Source organism: Squalius cephalus (genome assembly GCF_949319135.1).
Source record: "Squalius cephalus genome assembly, chromosome: 23".
Taxonomy (NCBI): domain Eukaryota; kingdom Metazoa; phylum Chordata; class Actinopteri; order Cypriniformes; family Leuciscidae; genus Squalius; species Squalius cephalus.
In genome coordinates this window covers 12,874,609-12,895,859 of record NC_137144.1, presented here as the reverse complement: position 1 = coordinate 12,895,859, position 21,251 = coordinate 12,874,609, and the positions used below count along the sequence as shown (strand labels likewise).

General features: G+C 37.3%; 1 protein-coding gene across 3 annotated transcripts in view; it reads left to right on the top strand.

Annotated features, from left to right (window-relative positions):
- tmem266 (transmembrane protein 266) overlaps window positions 1-21,251 on the top strand; it is an 85,464-nt gene that overhangs the window by 54,814 nt on the left and 9,399 nt on the right. For all 3 annotated transcript variants that reach the window (XM_079858784.1, XM_079858785.1, XM_079858783.1), the window contains 5 exons: window positions 2,451-2,605; window positions 6,014-6,087; window positions 7,769-7,825; window positions 9,371-9,509; window positions 20,447-20,562. In XM_079858784.1, coding sequence (XP_079714910.1) covers window positions 2,451-2,605; window positions 6,014-6,087; window positions 7,769-7,825; window positions 9,371-9,509; window positions 20,447-20,562 — 541 coding nt within the window. The remainder of the gene's footprint in view (window positions 1-2,450; window positions 2,606-6,013; window positions 6,088-7,768; window positions 7,826-9,370; window positions 9,510-20,446; window positions 20,563-21,251) is intronic.

Sequence of the window (21,251 nt, the reverse complement as noted above, 5' to 3'; positions counted from 1 at the left end):
GTTACTTTCAAAAGGTGATTTGCTCTATTTAACTTCTGTGATATGAATATTTGTAACACAGAAATAACAAAACTGTGAGGTTGAAAATACTGTTTGTGAAGTTGTTCCATACCTGTCCTGAACATAACCGATCTCTCTGGATCAGCGGCAAACTCTGGACCAATGCAGATCTGAATGCTCTGGTGTGATTTTGTCAAAGGTTTAATAGAAACAGGGAAATCGTTGTCATTTACGAATGAGATCGCGTTGGTGTTTGAATCAAGATCCTGACCTTTTAACGATTAATCGTGCAGCTCTAAATGGTATACTAGCATAGTTCAACTGTATACTGACGACTATTTTTTTATAAGTATTAAGTGAAATAGTATGCTCTATGCAGCGAGAAATGCTCTCCAATGTTGGTTCCAAAACGCATATTTGACGGCCATTCACAATCTTTTTCGTAGGCTTTTGAGATGAATGGAATAGTATTCTCCTGGGAATATTGATGACCTTGGTGAACTTAAGTAAACTGAACTCAGTAGGTCTTTACATACTCCTGGTTCCTGACAGAATGGGGTAGAGCACATGTTGTTCTTGATGCTAAATTGTCCACCTCTAAGGTTACTCCCAGATCTGAGATCAACTCGTGGCAATGGAATAGCAGTAGATGATATGAGAGTCTGGAAGGGAGATTGAGAGGAACACAGAAAAAGCTGGAGGGAATAAGACCCCTCAACAGGGCAATTCAATTAGTCTGCTTTTAGAGGAGCGAGGAAAAGAGAGATAGTGAGAAAATGTGATTAATCAAAGTGAGACACACTCATAGAGCATCCACTGAAAGGTTTACTGCCTAACCAAATTTGAAAAACACAATTAAACTGAAGGCTATAAGCAATTGCAACTAATCAAGTGATTTTTTGGCAGATCCTTTACTTAAAATGAAAGTGAGTGGGGCCTGGGGATATCGAGCTCAAAAATGACAAAAATAAAGTACCATAAAGGTGGCATTAAAGTAGTCCATACCACTCCTGAAGTCATACGATAGCTACATGTATATGTGAAGAACACACTGACAGATGCTCAAAAATCTACACTGTGGCCACATCTCTTGATAATGGCAAAAAAATCTTTAGGGTTATTGTAGTTATTATCATAATTTAAGATTGGTAGATGCTAACTTGTACATAGATGTAAACTTGTATGCAAAAGTTAATTTGATTGTAAAAGTACAAGTAAACTTGTATGTGCATGTAGAAATAGAACTAAAATTGTATGAAGTACACTTGCATCAGTAAACTTATACTTACAAGTAGAAATAGAAATAAACTTGTATGTAAAAGTAAACTTGGATGAATGTGTAGATGTAAACTTGCATACAAGTAGAAGCAAACTTGTTTGTAAAAGAAGATGCAAACTTGTACACATTTAAGTTTACGTCTACATACAAGTACATTTTTATGCAAATAAAGGTAAAACCAAATAAAGGTAAACTTGTATGTAAAAGTAGAAGTTTACTTTTTCATACAAGCTTGCTTCTATTTGTACATAAAGGTTTACTTGAATGTGGATGTAAACTTGTAAAAGCAGATGTAAACTACTTACACATTCTTACAAGTTTACTTCTATTTCTACTTCTACACATTCATACATTTTACATACAAGTTTACTTCTGTTTTTATATATAAGTTTGCTTCTACTTGTAAAAGTAGACTTAAGTACAAATTGTGTAAACTTTTGTACAGAGAAGCAAATTTGCATGTAAAAATAGATGAACATACAAGTTTGTTTCTATTTGTACATACAATTTAACTTCGTCTACATGTACATACAAGTTTACTTCTACTTACAAGCTTGCTTCTACTTGTAGATACATTTACATCTACTTTTACATACACGTTTAATTCTACTTTAACATAACAAGCTTGTATTTGTACATTAGTTTATTTGTATGTAGATGTAAGCTTGTAAGAATGTGTACACGTTTACATCTGCTTTTACGTACAAGTTTACTTCTACACATTCATACAAGTTTACTTTTACATACAAATGTATTTTTATTTCTACTTCTACATGTTATACATGTTTACTTCTACTTTTACTTACAGGTTCACTTCAACTTGTAAAGTTAGACGTAAACTTGGTACAAACAAGAAAACTTCTATGTAAAAATAGATGAACATACAAGCAAACTTCTATTTGTACACAAGTTTACTTGTATGCAAACGTAAACTTTTAAGAAATGTGTACAAGGATACATTTGCTTCTACATATAAGATTGCTTCCACTTGTACATACAGTAATATTGACTTTTACATACAAGTAGAAATAGAAGTAAACTTGTGTTTTCATGCCAACTGTGTTGTTAGCAAATATGTGTGAAAGGAGACTTCAGCTGTCTTGTGTTTGTGGTTTTGTGGCTCAGAAATGGTTCTCTTCTCTTTCTCCCTGTCGCTGTATTTTATCTGCAGGTCTAACTGGCTGAAGCCGTGCTGCGGGAGGAGAGCAGCGCTCTGGCAGGTGTGTTTGCTGAGCGCTGGCTTCAACTGTTTCCTGGTGGCCTGTGTCATCTTGGTGGTGGTCTTACTGACTCTGGAACTGCTCATCGATACTAAGCTTCTACAATGTGAGTATCAGAAGGGGTTCAGGATCTCTTTAAAAGCCATTCTAGCCTGAGAATGAGGATTTACCATCGAGTTAGCACACATGCTCTGACACAGCAACTCGCTGTATAAGGGATTCGGATTCGGACTACACTGGTCATGCTGTTTTGATCCACTAGGAAGAGATAGCTCAGAGTCATTCATGCAGGAATCGGAATACACTGGTTGAGCTCGATGTAATTTATTAGGGATTCAAAATACTGTGGTCACACTGTATGTGTTGATTTAATTAAAAAAAGAACTAGCACATAAGAGTCATTCGTTCAGGAATTAGACAACACTGGTTATGTTGTATGTTGTTGATTCCTTAAAAAATGGTTCCCTAGAAAAATTACATTAGTCTCACTGTTTTTAATTCCCTGAAGAGAAACCGCTTAAAGAATCATGTGTTTGGGATTCACACCACATTGGTTGGGCTGTACGTTTTTGATTGACTAGGAAGAAATAGTTCATAATTGAACTAACATAATTGAACAGTGTAATTAGTTTGGGAATCGAATTAATAGTTTATAAGAGTCATTCGTACGGAATCTGACTATACTGGTCGATATGCATGTCATTTGTCTGGGATTTGGATAACTGTGGTCACAATGTATGTTTTAATTTTACTAAAAAGAACTCATAAGAATCATTCGTTAAGTAATTGGACTACACTGGTCACGCTGTATGTTTTTAATTCACTGAAAGAAAAGGCTTAGAAGAATCAGTTGTTTGGGATTCAGACTACACTGTATGTTTTTGATTCACTAAGAGTCTCATAAGTCTCATTTGTTTAGATTAGGGCTGTCAAACGATTAATCGCGATTAATCGCATCCAAAATAAAAGTTTGTTTACATAATATATGTGTGTGTATGGAGTATAATTATTTTCTATATATAAATACACACACATGCATATATATTTAAGAAAAATGTGTTATTTATATATAAAATATTTATATATAATATAAATTATATATAATATAAATATATATACACAGTATATACATGCAAATATTTCTTAAATATATACATGCGTGTGTGTGTATTTATATATAGAAAATAATTATACACAGTACACACACATATATTATGTAAAAACAAACTTTTATTTTGGATGCGATTAATCGCGATTAATCGTTTGACAGCCCTAGTTTAGATTAGATTTCAATTTTGAAGTATTCAGTTGGTTCTGAATAAGAACTGGTTCTCATTTCCCAACCTAATCACAATATTCTCATAATACAATCTTGACAATTGAAAAGTATGCAGTATATAGAATACACTATCTTTCATAACTATACATCTGCAATTGTTGATCGAATCTCTGCTGAGATTATTCTCAATAAACACGTGAAACGACATGTTCTTTTCTGCTATTTGCCTGGACGTTTTCATTTCTCGTAAGAGCCTATTGTAAATCCGAATTGAGATCCCCATTCATGCTATGGCGAAAAATCACGGCTCAGCGTGCAGATGAGTGCGCACTAAAGAGAGAAATGCGAGAGATGACAGAAGCATAAGTCAGCCTATATCGCTGTCTTCTCTGGCCTTTACAAAGTCCTGAAAGACCGATTGAGGAGGAGATGGATTGGAACGGAGAGAGAGAGAAGAGTGAAGGAGTGCAGGACAGCGACCGGCCGGCGAGATTAATGGGAGGAGGGATTGAGGGAGATGAATGGGCTGATGGACAGATCAGTGAACAGAGCAAACTAAGACATATGGGCCGGGAGGGCGGGCGGGTGATAAACTGAATGCAGTAGATCTCTTGCACTGTAATGGAGCGGATAAATAGACAGATGCAGGACGCGGATTGGGTGCAATATCAAATCACAAATGCCTAATGCTTTCGGTTCAGGCGGCTGCCGTAATGAGATTGAGCAGTGACTGTCCTCGGCTTGCGACACGGATGCGGCTCATGCAGGGAATTTGGCTTCCCACTCGAAAAGTCCCTGTAAGGAGGAGTAGTTTCATATGAGAATAATTCTGAAGAATAAATGGCCTATTTTTTCCCCCAAGTAGATTACACTATTATGTGAGGTTTTCATGTGTTATGTAAACGTACATCAATATGTAATATGTTTTAATGTAACCTTCTCCTTTGAAATACTTTGATCAGTTCAAAAATAATTTATGCAATTTTATATTAGTTATTTAAACGAATTAAAATAGCAGTTTCATGTCTAACTGGTTTAGGTTGATATGGTATTTAGTAAGTAATAAGTAATGCAATACTTTTTTAAAGAGAGCAATTTAGTACAGTGATCTAATTACACTGGTAAAGATGCAATTAGTAGCTAGTAATTAATTCCTTTTTTAGAGTAACTTACAAACATTGCTTGTATAATTTACTATTAATGATGATTCAGAAACAGTATGTGAACCAGTTTAATGATTTCTTTGAGCTGATTAGCAAAGCATTTGGAAATCACTTCCCAGATAGCAAATGACATCTGGCCCAGTTCTGGCCCACATCTCCCACATTCATCTGGCCCATATACCACATATCCGGGCCTCATCTGGGCCAGAACTGAGCCATATGTGCCACAGTTGGCCCAGATGAGGCTACCTGTATGCTATCTGGGTTTGTTTGGGAGCAAAATCAAAAACATAGTAATAACTTTCCTCATCAACATTCACACTTTCTTGTTGCATCATCAAGGTTTTATTGTAAATAATGTATATTTGCCTATTATTCTAAAAGAAAAAATGGTATTATTAGAATCATTCGAAATCTATATTTTTATTTCAATTAAAATGGCTAAGTTACAATATTTGTAATATATTTTATAATTCTATATTTTATAAATATATATTAACTTTGATTCATTGAATTTGATTCATTCATTTGAACATTGATTCATTGAAACATTCCATCCAATCCATCCAAATGAACCAATCCACTAAAACGAACTGAACACTATTAAAAGTTTGGGGTTTGTAAGATTTTTTAATACTTTTGAAAGAAGTCTTGTTCTCGCCAAGCCTGCATTTCTTTGATTAAAATACAGTAAATATTCTGAAATATTATTTCAACTTAAAATAACTGTTTTCTATTTGAATATATTTTATAATGTAATTTAGGCTGAATTTTCAGCATCATTACTCCAGTCTTCAGTGTCACATGATTTGCTGCTCAAGAAATATTTAAAATGCTCAATGTTGAAAACAGTTGAGCTGCTTCATATTTTTGTGGAAACCGTAAAACAATTTGACGAATAAAAAGTTAATTTAAAAAAATAAAAAGCATAACTTTTGCAATCATACTAACTTTCGAATGGTAGTGTACTTTTTTCGAGTTGTATATTTTGAGCTCATTACATTTGACTGTATTTGATCCTGAATCATTATGTGAATTGTGAGCACAGAATCTCTTTGATTTGTGTCCACAGTTAATAATGCATTCCAGTTCGCCTGTATCATCCACTGGATCAGCCTGGTCATCCTGTCCGTCTTCTTCACTGAGGTGAGTGTAAATGTTTGTATGCCAAAAGTCACTCAAGATCCACAAGTCATTTCTCATTAAAAATTTCTCCTTCAATTCTTTCAAGACTAAGTTGCTATACTATACACATTCATTTTATTTATAACATACAAAAAAAAAAAAAAAAGTTGCTGTTTGGATTTAAAGGAGTCTATGATTGGATCATTATTGCAGGGATTATTATGTTTCTAGCATGTTATATGTTTGACAACAGTTCTTCTAACCATAATTGATGGAGTGTGTAGCTTTTTATTTCTTAAACAACCATGTAGGAAGACACATCATGGCCATATTCCAGGATGACAATGTCAAGATTCATCAGGCTCAAATTGTGAAATAATGGTTGGGAGGAGCATGAAGAATCATTTTCACACATGAATTGGCACCTCTGAGTCCAGACCTTAACTTCATTGGAAGTCTTTGGGATGTGCTGGAGGAGACTTTACAGAGTGCTGGACTCTTGTATTGATAATACAAGATCTTGACCAAAAATGAATGCACCTCTTGATGGAAATAAATGTTGTTAAATGTTCCATACATTTTTGGTGTATATAAAGTTTTGTAGAAACTTCTGAGACTTAAATGAAAGATAACGGAGTAACATCTCTGCAATAAAAGATTTTCATGGATATGAGTGTTTAAAGGTCACAGGCGACTAAAACAACCAAGCTGCTGACTCTGAGACAATCATGAGTTACAGAGAGCCACCAGGCTTACTAGAAAGCCTTTTTCACAATTATCGATAAAGTATGTTGTTTCAAATTAATGAGACCACAACCAGATCTATTGGGTGGATGTATTTGATGTAAGGCTTCGTCTGAATGTTTATGCTGTAGGGCCGTCTTAATTGAACCCAAGAAAAAGCAGTTTCACATAGTGCTGTTACTGTACTTTAAAAGTGTGTGTGTCCTGACACGTGCTGACTTCTATTGATTCCCATTTCTTCAGATCCAGTTGCATTTGTCTCTGGCTTTTTTAAAGCAGACTTGCATTTATTTCCTTCAACTTGCGTTTTACTCGTCGATAAAGGCCAAGAGACCGGAAAGCCTGAAACTTTCAGCGTCGCTCCCATCTTTTAGCCTGAGAGAGGGAGAGAGGGGAAAAGAGAGTGAAGTAGGAGATAGAAAAAGCTAAAAAGACTACCGTGTGCCACCTGAGTCAGCAGTCACTAAAACACAGCGTCTCCTTCGAGTGCTTCGATGAGATCTTGCCAGCTTGCGAGTTTATGAATACATATTGCAGGTCACTGATATATTATGAGCTGCGTTCAGAGACTAGATGAAAAGGAAAAAAATGATTCGGGTTGGAAATGGGTTTTGCGGAGGCGCCGGGGTTATTCCGCCACCAAATGGAGGTGAATTCTGTTGCCGCCACATCTCGATATCACTTAAATTTCGAATTACCCTGCGTACACATTTCCCCTGCAAGCTCATTATTTACGTGTGCTGTTCGTGGGTCGCTGGAAAAGGAATGTTTGCCTGTTTTTTTTTTTCAAGGCTTCTCTCTGGGCTTTCACAAAACGTGGCTTGTTGTTCTATAGTGGATGATTTCCCAGAATGCAATGTGCTGAACCATCAGAAATATGATAACTGATTTTCATTAATCTGTTCTTTCATTCTGTGGCTCTTTTCCACTTATATGTGTCTCTCTCTTGCTCTCCCAGACTGTCTTTAGGATTGTGGTGCTCGGGATATGGGATTATATAGAGAACAAAGTTGAGGTAAGCTCCCCGGGGTCTCATTAGTACAGGGGGGACACAGAGGGAAGAGGCGAGCCCTTGAAACTTAATGAAGAATGAGTCTCTCTGGCGCAGTGACACTCTCTCAATGTCACATTGTTGCCTGAGCAGGAGAGGATCCATTGATCCAACTGCACTGGGATTGGCTATTAAGTTCTATTGACCCCGCCCATTCATTTACATATTACATTTTTCTTTTTGTCATATGTGCAGTTGTGAAGTTTGTGAACTTTTTAACTTTTATGTGAAGTTTTTAAAAGCATTTACATGTACACACACACACGGAAAAAAAAATGAAATATTAAGTAAAAAGGTAAATAATATATTTATAATATATAATAAATATAGAACAATAAAAATAAATTTGTGTATATATATATATATATATATATATATATATATATATATATATATATATATATATATATATATATATATATGTATATACATGAAAGAAATTAATATTTTATAAAAAGAGTACATGTATTCTATTTGATAGCACTAATATGCATAAGTGTGTGTGTGTGTATGTATGTGTGTGTGTATATATATTTGTGTGTGTGTGTTTATATTTATGTTTATATGAAATATATTGTTTTTTAATGTTTTTATTATATATTTACTGATTATTTTATGGTGCACTGCACACACACTCACACATAGATACCAAAAAGCTGTATGTTTTGTATAATAGAAAAATATATAAAATACAAAAAGAGTAAATAATATATATATATATATATATATATATATATATATATATATATTAGGGCTGTCAAATGATTAATCGCGATTAATCGCATCCAAAATAAAAGTTTGTGTTTACATAATATATGTGTGTGTATGGAGTATAATTATTTTCTATATATAAATACACACACATGCATATATATTTAAGAAAAATGTGTTATTTATATGTAAAATATTTATATATAATATAAATTATAGATAATATAAATATATATACACAGTATATACATGCAAATATTTCTTAAATATATACATGCATGTGTGTGTATTTATATATAGAAAATAATTATACACAGTACACACACATATATTATGTAAACACAAACTTTTATTTTGGATGCGATTAATCGTGATTAATCGTTTGACAGCCCTTATATATATATATATATATATATATATATATATATATATATATATATATATATATATATATATATATATATATATATATATATATATATATATATGAGAAAGCATTTAAAGTATGTGATTCATATAATATATTAAATACAAATATATATATATATATATATATATACTCTTTTTGTATTTTATATATATAATGTATACAGATAATAATATATTTAGAATTTGTAAGTATTATTTATTTATCTATTTATTTAAGTACATAGTTATGAACCTGAGGGACTATAATACAGCATTACCTGCTGTGTAACAGCCCATAATATTAAAAATACTTTTTACATGTTGCAAGCTAAAAGACACTGGCGTATGATCGTTTGTTTGTTTGTTTGTTTGTTTGTTTGTTTTCGTCAGGTATTTGACGGTGCTGTGATTGTCCTCTCTCTGGCCCCAATGGTGGCCTCCACGGTGGCTAACGGTCCCAGCAGCCCCTGGGACGCCATCAGCCTCATCATCACCCTCCGCATCTGGAGAGTCAAGAGGATCATTGACGGTCAGCTGCTTTATGACAACACTCCAAAGTCTTAAAAATACAAGTGTTTTTAGTTCACCAAATGTAAATAATTTTGACCCTTAAAACACATCAAGAAACCCTTAAAGAAAGCGTTAATGTAAATGCATTAGCCAATTCAACTGATTAATCTTACTAGCTGTTGTCCTGTCCGGCCCAATGAGCGTGAGTTATGATAGACGCCTCACACGCGCTGCTGCTGCCAGTGGTGGTCTTATTAAAATTCAGATTGATTCAGAGTCTTTTGTTGATGCTGAGAGGAGCATGATGTCCATAATTTCTCAGCACAGGTTCTGTTTATGCAAGTGTATTCATGATCGATGGCTGGGGCAGGTCACCCTCATTCTCACTAAACATCATTGAGCTGTCGAGTGCAGCGCCGTGATGAACAACAAACATCTCCACCAGAGAGAGATACAGGCACATCTAGTTAGATTTTCATATGAAAGGCATAATAAATAAAAGTTGTAAGATTACTGAAACTGAAATAAAATTTAAAGATATAGCTTTAAAGCTATAGAAGTATTTAAGAGAAACAAAAACTAATACAAATTACAAAAGCGCATAACAAAAAAAAATACTAAACCTTAAACTAAAAGTGAAATGAAAACTGAAAATATAAAAGTGAAGGCTAATTTAAAATATGAATAAAACTGTAATAGAATACTAAAATAACAGCGGATACAAGAAACTGAAGTACTGATACAATATCGTGACAAGGCATTCACCAAAAACAATTTTAGAAACTAACAAATATGTAATGCATAAATAATCATGAATATGGCATCAGTACACAGTACACGAGGAAATCATGGAAGGATGGTAGTAAAAACATCTTTACCTGCAATGAATGTTTAGTCTAATTGTTATATATATATATATATATATATATATATATATATATATATATATATATTAGGTACATTTTAAATTATTTTGACTATTCTTACTATGAGTTTGTAGCATGTTAATGCAGTCCATATGAGGGCGAACTTGCTTTGATTTTTTTGTCGTGTACCTTTTTTATTCCAATTTACATCTAAATCGCTTTGTGCCCATGTATCTTGTGTATTATGCATGTCCGTTTGCCCATATCTTTTCCATTTTCTTCGAGAATGGTTATGTGCAAGATATGAGAATTACATTGTTTCATGTGTGTACGTTCATGCGCCTCAAGATGAGAGAGAGAGAGCGAGAGAGCGAGTGCACAGTCGGCAAAAACAGCAGATAGCTGAATACTGTCGTTATACTTTACACAGTGTTAATACAACACCAGTGCAACACTGAAGTTATGCAATCTGAACACTGAAAAATGAAGAAGGAATTAAAGCTTGATATTTGATAGAGACACGCTGACCAATTAACATTCATGAGCTCAAGTCTCACGGCGAGTCTGGTCCAGTTTTACGCCACCCTGTGGTTGTTTCATGTTCACAGCAGGACATAAAACACCATGTGCTGAACTTTTGAAAAGACACCAGTGCACAATTAGATTTACTAAGGGTTAGTTGCTGAAACATGTTTTTTATTTTATATTATTATATTTTATTTATATATATATATTAAAAAAATGTATTTAAGGGTTAGTTCACCCAAAAATGAAGCTTGTGTCATCATTCTCACCCTCATGTCGTTCCAAAGCCGTTAGAATTTTGTTAATCTCGAAACAAAAATTATATTTTTAATGAAATCTGAGAGATTTCTGTCCCCCTATTGACAGCTACGCAATTACCACTTTGTCACTTCAAAAAGTTCATAAACAGATCGTAAAACTAATCCATATGAATTGAAAGGTTTAATCCAAATTTTCTGAAGAGACACGATCGCTTTATATGATGAACAGATTGAATTTTGTTTTTTATTCACCATATAAACATTCATTAACTCATCAGTTATGGTAAACAGATGATCAAGCATGTTCACTTGACGTGCGTGAACCAATGAGGTTCATTCTTGTGTTACGCAGCACGTTTGAGCTTCAGTAAGAACCAATGAGGTTCATTCTTGTGTTACGCAGCTCGTTTGAGCTTCAGCAAGAACCAATGAGGTTCATTCTCGTGTTACGCAGCACGTTTGAGCTTCAGCAAGAACCAATGAGGTTCATTCTCGTGTTACGCAGCACGTTTGAGCTTCAGCAAGAACCAATGAGGTTCATTCTCGTGTTACGCAGCACGTTTGAGCATTAGCAAGAACCAATGAGGTTCATTCTTGTGTTACACAGCACGTTTGAGCTTCAACAAGAACCAATGAGGTTCAGTCTCGTGTTACACAGCACGTTTGAGCTTCAACAAGAACCAATGAGGTTCATTCTCGTGTTACGCAGCACGTTTGAGCATTAGCAAGAACCAATGAGGTTCATTCTCCTGTTATGCAGCACGTTTGAGCATTAGCAAGAACCAATGAGGTTCATTCTCGTGTTACGCAGCACGTTTGAGCTTCAGCAAGAACCAGTGAGGTTCATTCTCGTGTTACGCAGCACGTTTGAGCTTCAGCAAGAACCAATGAGGTTCATTCTCGTGTTACGCAGCACGTTTGAGCTTCAGCAAGAACCAATGAGGTTCATTCTCGTGTTACGCTGCACGTTTGAGCATTAGCAAGAACCAATGAGGTTCATTCTCGTGTTACGCAGCACGTTTGAGCTTCAGCAAGAACCAATGAGGTTCATTCTCGTGTTACGCAGCACGTTTGAGCTTCAGCAAGAACCAATGAGGTTCATTCTCGTGTTACGCTGCACGTTTGAGCATTAGCAAGAACCAATGAGGTTCATTCTCGTGTTACGCAGCACGTTTGAGCTTCTGCAAGAACCAATGAGGTTCATTCTCGTGTTACGCTGCACGTTTGAGCATTAGCAAGAACCAATGAGGTTCATTCTCGTGTTACGCAGCACGTTTGAGCTTCTGCAAGAACCAATGAGGTTCAGTCTCGTGTTACGCAGCACGTTTGAGCTTCAGCAAGAACCAATGAGGTTCATTCTCGTGTTACACAGCACGTTTGAGCTTCTGCAAGAATCAATGAGGTTCATTCTCGTGTTACGCAGCACGTTTGAGCATTAGCAAGAACCAATGAGGTTCATTCTCGTGTTACGCAGCACGTTTGAGCTTCAGCAAGAACCAATGAGGTTCATTCTCGTGTTACGCAGCACGTTTGAGCATTAGCAAGAACCAATGAGGTTCATTCTCGTGTTACGCAGCACGTTTGAGCTTCAGCAAGAACCAATGAGGTTCATTCTTGTGTTACACAGCACGTTTGAGCTTCTGCAAGAACCAATGAGGTTCATTCTCGTGTTACGCAGCACGTTTGAACTTCAGCAAGAACCAATGAGGTTCATTCTCGTGTTACACAGCACGTTTGAACTTCAGCAAGAACCAATGAGGTTCATTCTCGTGTTACGCTGCACGTTTGAGCATTAGCAAGAACCAATGAGGTTCATTCTCGTGTTACACAGCACGTTTGAGCTTCAGCAAGAACCAATGAGGTTCATTCTCGTGTTACGCAGCACGTTTGAACTTCAGCAAGAACCAATGAGGTTCAGTCTCGTGTTACGCAGCACGTTTGAACTTCAGCAAGAACCAATGAGGTTCATTCTCGTGTTACGCAGCACGTTTGAGCTTCAGCAAGAATCAATGAGGTTCATTCTCGTGTTACGCAGCACGTTTGAGCATTAGCAAGAACCAATGAGGTTCATTCTCGTGTTACACAGCACGTTTGAGCTTCTGCAAGAACCAATGAGGTTCAGTCTCGTGTAACGCAGCACGTTTGAGCTTCAGCAAGAACCAATGAGGTTCATTCTCGTGTTACGCAGCACGTTTGAACTTCAGCAAGAACCAATGAGGTTCATTCTCGTGTTACACAGCACGTTTGAACTTCAGCAAGAACCAATGAGGTTCATTCTCGTGTTACGCTGCACGTTTGAGCATTAGCAAGAACCAATGAGGTTCATTCTCGTGTTACGCAGCACGTTTGAACTTCAGCAAGAACCAATGAGGTTCATTCTCGTGTTACGCTGCACGTTTGAGCATTAGCAAGAACCAATGAGGTTCATTCTCGTGTTATGCAGCACGTTTGAGCATTAGCAAGAACCAATGAGGTTCATTCTCGTGTTACGCAGCACGTTTGAGCTTCAGCAAGAACCAGTGAGGTTCATTCTCGTGTTACGCAGCACGTTTGAGCTTCAGCAAGAACCAATGAGGTTCATTCTCGTGTTACGCAGCACGTTTGAGCTTCAGCAAGAACCAATGAGGTTCATTCTCGTGTTACGCTGCACGTTTGAGCATTAGCAAGAACCAATGAGGTTCATTCTCGTGTTACGCAGCACGTTTGAGCTTCAGCAAGAACCAATGAGGTTCATTCTCGTGTTACGCAGCACGTTTGAGCTTCAGCAAGAACCAATGAGGTTCATTCTCGTGTTACGCTGCACGTTTGAGCATTAGCAAGAACCAATGAGGTTCATTCTCGTGTTACGCAGCACGTTTGAGCTTCTGCAAGAACCAATGAGGTTCATTCTCGTGTTACGCTGCACGTTTGAGCATTAGCAAGAACCAATGAGGTTCATTCTCGTGTTACGCAGCACGTTTGAGCTTCTGCAAGAACCAATGAGGTTCAGTCTCGTGTTACGCAGCACGTTTGAGCTTCAGCAAGAACCAATGAGGTTCATTCTCGTGTTACACAGCACGTTTGAGCTTCTGCAAGAATCAATGAGGTTCATTCTCGTGTTACGCAGCACGTTTGAGCATTAGCAAGAACCAATGAGGTTCATTCTCGTGTTACGCAGCACGTTTGAGCTTCAGCAAGAACCAATGAGGTTCATTCTCGTGTTACGCAGCACGTTTGAGCTTCAGCAAGAACCAATGAGGTTCATTCTCGTGTTACGCTGCACGTTTGAGCATTAGCAAGAACCAATGAGGTTCATTCTCGTGTTACGCAGCACGTTTGAGCTTCTGCAAGAACCAATGAGGTTCATTCTCGTGTTACGCTGCACGTTTGAGCATTAGCAAGAACCAATGAGGTTCATTCTCGTGTTACACAGCACGTTTGAGCTTCAGCAAGAACCAATGAGGTTCATTCTCGTGTTACGCAGCACGTTTGAACTTCAGCAAGAACCAATGAGGTTCAGTCTCGTGTTACGCAGCACGTTTGAACTTCAGCAAGAACCAATGAGGTTCATTCTCGTGTTACGCAGCACGTTTGAGCTTCAGCAAGAATCAATGAGGTTCATTCTCGTGTTACGCAGCACGTTTGAGCATTAGCAAGAACCAATGAGGTTCATTCTCGTGTTACACAGCACGTTTGAGCTTCTGCAAGAACCAATGAGGTTCAGTCTCGTGTAACGCAGCACGTTTGAGCTTCAGCAAGAACCAATGAGGTTCATTCTCGTGTTACGCAGCACGTTTGAACTTCAGCAAGAACCAATGAGGTTCATTCTCGTGTTACACAGCACGTTTGAACTTCAGCAAGAACCAATGAGGTTCATTCTCGTGTTACGCTGCACGTTTGAGCATTAGCAAGAACCAATGAGGTTCATTCTCGTGTTACGCAGCACGTTTGTACTTCAGCAAGAACCAATGAGGTTCATTCTCGTGTTACGCTGCACGTTTGAGCATTAGCAAGAACCAATGAGGTTCATTCTCGTGTTATGCAGCACGTTTGAGCATTAGCAAGAACCAATGAGGTTCATTCTCGTGTTACGCAGCACGTTTGAGCTTCAGCAAGAACCAATGAGGTTCATTCTCGTGTTACGCAGCACGTTTGAGCTTCAGCAAGAACCAATGAGGTTCATTCTCGTGTTACGCTGCACGTTTGAGCATTAGCAAGAACCAATGAGGTTCATTCTCGTGTTACGCAGCACGTTTGAGCTTCTGCAAGAACCAATGAGGTTCATTCTCGTGTTACGCTGCACGTTTGAGCATTAGCAAGAACCAATGAGGTTCATTCTCGTGTTACGCAGCACGTTTGAGCTTCTGCAAGAACCAATGAGGTTCAGTCTCGTGTTACGCAGCACGTTTGAGCTTCAGCAAGAACCAATGAGGTTCATTCTCGTGTTACACAGCACGTTTGAGCTTCTGCAAGAATCAATGAGGTTCATTCTCGTGTTACGCAGCACGTTTGAGCATTAGCAAGAACCAATGAGGTTCATTCTCGTGTTACGCAGCACGTTTGAGCTTCAGCAAGAACCAATGAGGTTCATTCTCGTGTTACGCAGCACGTTTGAGCTTCAGCAAGAACCAATGAGGTTCATTCTCGTGTTACGCTGCACGTTTGAGCATTAGCAAGAACCAATGAGGTTCATTCTCGTGTTACGCAGCACGTTTGAGCTTCTGCAAGAACCAATGAGGTTCATTCTCGTGTTACGCTGCACGTTTGAGCATTAGCAAGAACCAATGAGGTTCATTCTCGTGTTACGCAGCACGTTTGAGCTTCTGCAAGAACCAATGAGGTTCAGTCTCGTGTTACGCAGCACGTTTGAGCTTCAGCAAGAACCAATGAGGTTCATTCTCGTGTTACACAGCACGTTTGAGCTTCTGCAAGAATCAATGAGGTTCATTCTCGTGTTACGCTGCACGTTTGAGCATTAGCAAGAACCAATGAGGTTCATTCTCGTGTTACGCAGCACGTTTGAGCTTCTGCAAGAACCAATGAGGTTCAGTCTCGTGTTACGCAGCACGTTTGAGCTTCAGCAAGAACCAATGAGGTTCATTCTCGTGTTACGCAGCACGTTTGAGCTTCAGCAAGAACCAATGAGGTTCATTCTCGTGTTACGCAGCACGTTTGAGCTTCAGCAAGAACCAATGAGGTTCATTCTCGTGTTACACAGCACGTTTGAACTTCAGCAAGAACCAATGAGGTTCATTCTCGTGTTACGCTGCACGTTTGAGCATTAGCAAGAACCAATGAGGTTCATTCTCGTGTTACGCAGCACGTTTGAGCTTCAGCAAGAACCAATGAGGTTCATTCTCGTGTTACGCTGCACGTTTGAACTTCAGCAAGAACCAATGAGGTTCAGTCTCGTGTTACGCAGCACGTTTGAACTTCAGCAAGAACCAATGAGGTTCATTCTCGTGTTACGCAGCACGTTTGAGCTTCAGCAAGAATCAATGAGGTTCATTCTCGTGTTACGCAGCACGTTTGAGCATTAGCAAGAACCAATGAGGTTCATTCTCGTGTTACACAGCACGTTTGAGCTTCTGCAAGAACCAATGAGGTTCAGTCTCGTGTAACGCAGCACGTTTGAGCTTCAGCAAGAACCAATGAGGTTCATTCTCGTGTTACGCAGCACGTTTGAACTTCAGCAAGAACCAATGAGGTTCATTCTCGTGTTACACAGCACGTTTGAACTTCAGCAAGAACCAATGAGGTTCATTCTCGTATTACGCTGCACGTTTGAGCATTAGCAAGAACCAATGAGGTTCATTCTCGTGTTACGCAGCACGTTTGAGCATTAGCAAGAACCAATGAGGTTCATTCTCGTGTTACGCAGCACGTTTGAACTTCAGCAAGAACCAATGAGGTTCATTCTCGTGTTACGCTGCACGTTTGAGCATTAGCAAGAACCAATGAGGTTCATTCTCGTGTTATGCAGCACGTTTGAGCATTAGCAAGAACCAATGAGGTTCATTCTCGTGTTACGCAGCACGTTTGAGCTTCAGCAAGAACCAATGAGGTTCATTCTCGTGTTACGCAGCACGTTTGAGCTTCAGCAAGAACCAATGAGGTTAATTCTCGTGTTACGCAGCACGTTTGAGCATTAGCAAGAACCAATGAGGTTCAGTCTCGTGTTACGCAGCACGTTTGAGCTTCAGCAAGAACCAATGAGGTTCATTCTGGTGTTACGTCCACGTTTGAGCATTAGCAAGAACCAATGAGGTTCATTCTCGTGTTACGCAGCACGTTTGAACTTCTACAATAACCAATGAGGTTCATTCTTGTGTTACGCAGCACGTTTGAGCTTCACCAAGAACCAATGAGGTTTGTTCTTGCGCTTCAAGCAAGTATGGTTGAGCTTCGATTTATGTTCACTGATCAGTGTTTGTGAATAAAAGCCTAAATTCAAGCTGTTCATAATAAAAAGTGATCATGTCTCTCTAAACCGCTTAACTTTTGGGTGAACAAATTGATCAGAACTGTGCTATAAAATAGCAGCATTCTGAGCAGTACAATTTCTTCGATTAAAGAGACATTATGCATATTAAATCCAACTCTAAAATGCATATTTTATAATACATTTGAATTTTAATACATGTGTGTATATATATATATATATATATATATATATATATATATATATATATATATATATATATATATATATGTATATGTATATATATATATATATATATATATATATATATATATATATATATATATATATATATATATATATCAGTGGCGGCTGCTGGTCTTTCAAAGAGGGGAAGCTCATTTTCGGCCTACATTATAAAAATTATTCATTTATTCTACGTTCCTTTTCAAGAAAATGCTCTGTGAAAAATGAATGTAATAATATAATAAAGGTAGAAATAATAATATAATAAAGTATAATAATAATTCTACTAATAATAAGATATTTTTTTATTATTTTTGAATTATTACTAATAATAATAATATTAAAAAAATATAATAAGTAATAATATAATAAAGGTATAAATGTATAATTGTGTGAAATGTATTATAAAAATTGGCTAGAAATTTCGACAAGCAAATACCAAGAAATAAGTTGCAGCAGTTTGTCTTTGAAAAATCCGCGATGGGACTGAGCTCGAACAGCTTCAACATCAGCGACTTTTTATTGTATGAAATCGCTGTCAATCAAAAGGAGACACAGCCTTTCGACAGACCCTCCAATCATCACGCGGAAGCCCGGAGTCCGGGCCAGCCCACTCCCCGTTCACCCCCAGAGAAGCTGAGCTTCCATGGGCGGGACATAATCGCAGCATTTATCCAATGACCGTCTAGTTTCGAAGCGCTGAAAAAAACCGTTTGAAGCAGCCCCATTGAAGTCAATGGAAGCTGGGCTTCAACAGGGAAATGCACTGTGACGCTACGGGAATGTAAGGAAATCGAGTCAGCCGACCTGCTGTATCTGATTCTGAACGAACTCGTCTTTGAGACGAACGTCTTCTAACGCATTTTAGTCAATAAAATGTTAATACAATAGTACATATTTGACCATTAATTTTTTTGACATTATAGGGGAAGCCGAGCTTCCCTTGCAGTCTTAAAGAAATCGCCACTGATATATATATATGTATGTATGTATGTATGTATATGTATGTATAAAATAATGTCGGCATGAAATGGAAGTTGCAATAGTCTTTTCTTCCCTATTGTGACATATCCGAATGAAACTGCTTTTTGAACAAAAAACAAATGTAGGACGGGGCTGGATTTTGTCCATCAGGAATTGATTGGATGGTTGTGGTTTGCTATTGGTGAATGTCATGTGAGTGACAGGTTGCCCCGCCCTCATGCCAGTTAACGCATCATCAGAGAAGAGATGAGCTGCTAGGAGTTATTTTGATTAAAGATTACGAGAACACTTGAATTTAATTTAAAAAAATAAAATAATAAGTGCACAGATAAATCATTTATAATACATACAGTAATATTCAATAAATAATTAAAAAAAAAAAAACAAGATTTGTTCATTTTGATTTCATGTTGAATTTAGAATAATATATAACAATCCTGAAATGTATAAAGAATATTAAAGGACTGAGTAACACATTGCCATGCAGCAAAGCATGCTGGGAGTTCTCTCGGCAGATGGTACCAGTGTGAGAAGAGTCTAATTGATATGGAAAGCGAGTGGATGGTAAGAGGGGTCATGTGGATATGGCTTTATTAAGAGCCAGCAGCACCTGATAAAAAGCCTTTGGCCCTCTCAGCACAATCCCAGCCAAGCCAGAGGAAATCAACGTCAGACGCTATTGTCAATTCATGAAATGTCAGGCCAATATGGTCTCTCCGCTTAGCTGTGGATGGAGCTGATGTTAGCATATGGCTGCATTGGATGTTTTCAGAAAACAATTAGCTGTTTATCAAAGCAGTGTTAAGCCTTTTAATATTTCATTGGCTGTTTCAGAACAGAGATGAGCTATTTAAATATATTCAGATACATTTATATATATTAGTATTTATCATTTAATAATAATATGTAATGGGGTTTTTTTGCAACGGGACCAACAATTGATTCAGCTTGATACAAAAATTGTCACTTGGATAATTCTCTTATTTTTCAAAATTCCCCTTACAATAAAGGTATGGTATCATTGTACAGTGATGACATCAGATTGTAATACCATGGTACTCACCATACTTATATTTACAATGATATTTAGATGGTACTCTGATGTTCTTCCCAAGAATGCAAGGTATGTTTTGGTAGTTTTTGTAAGTCCAAGATAATTCAAGAAATATCATACATTTTTGGTCTTTAAGATATAAAAAAAAAAATTCTATTCATCAAAGAATGCTGTATCACGGTTTCCACAAAAACATTAAGCAGCACAACTGTTTTCAACATTGATAATAATCAGAAATGTTTCTTGAGCATCAAATCATCATATTAGAGTGATTTCTGAAGGATCATGTGACACTGAAGACTGGAGTAATGATGCTGAAAATTCAGCTTTGATTGCAGGGATAAATTACTTTTTAAAATATATTCAAATTGAAAACGTTTATTTTAAATTGTAATATAAAATTTCACAATATTACCGTTTTTACTGTATATTTGATCAAATAAATGCAGCCTTAGAGACTTTCAAAAACCAAAAAAAATCTTATCGACCCCAAACTTTTGAAGGATAGTGTATGAATGTACAGTACATAAGCCATGTTAATATCATGGTTCATTTTTTGCTCAGAAAGGATTTGAGCGTTTCAGAGAACAGTGCATAAGTTTGCTCTCTTCTCTTCTGTAGCGTACGTGCTGCAGGTGAAGGTGGAGATGGAGATGGAGATCCAGCAGTACGAGAAGACCAAAGCTATGAGAGAGGAACAGCTGGAGAGACTCACACAGATCTGTCAGGAACAGGCCGTGAGTCATGATCAACTAATGCTTCTGTTCTACCCTTCACTCCTGTCCGACTTTTACTTTACCAAAATAACACAAAAAGCACTTATATTAGGCCAGTGACACACACTTTGGCAGTAGCATTAGGAATGCAGGTAGATTTTTAAATGTCCCTACCATTGTTAAACCAGACTATTACGGATGCACAGGTACTCTTATACACTTATATATTCTGCCCACTTCACTAGTTCTTTAGGTCTTTCTTATCTTAGGCCCTGTTTACACTTGGTATTAAGATTTGGCGTTTTGGTTGATCGGATCACAAGTGGACGACACTATATACAGGTGTAAGCGGGGTCTAAAACGTTTTGAGCTTGTCCACTTTTGACCACTTCCAGAGGTAGGCGAAAACACATTCGACCGGATTGCTTTCGTAGTGTAAACGCTCATGTGGTCGAATGTGTTCAAACATTTACAAAAGACCGCAGAACCCAAGTTTGGTTTGAAGATGAAAAACATACCAAGCACAATGTTCTCTCTCCTTTCCTGATTTCTAACACACACTCTGCAGGTCTAGCGTCTATCAGAGCAGAAACAAAAGCTGATGCTCTCCATGTGTTTTTCCATCGTCTCCTTTCTTGTTCATGTGTCAATTGCATAACTTATTTTGTCCATTAAAAGAAACATACATTTACCCGCCCATAGACCCTCCC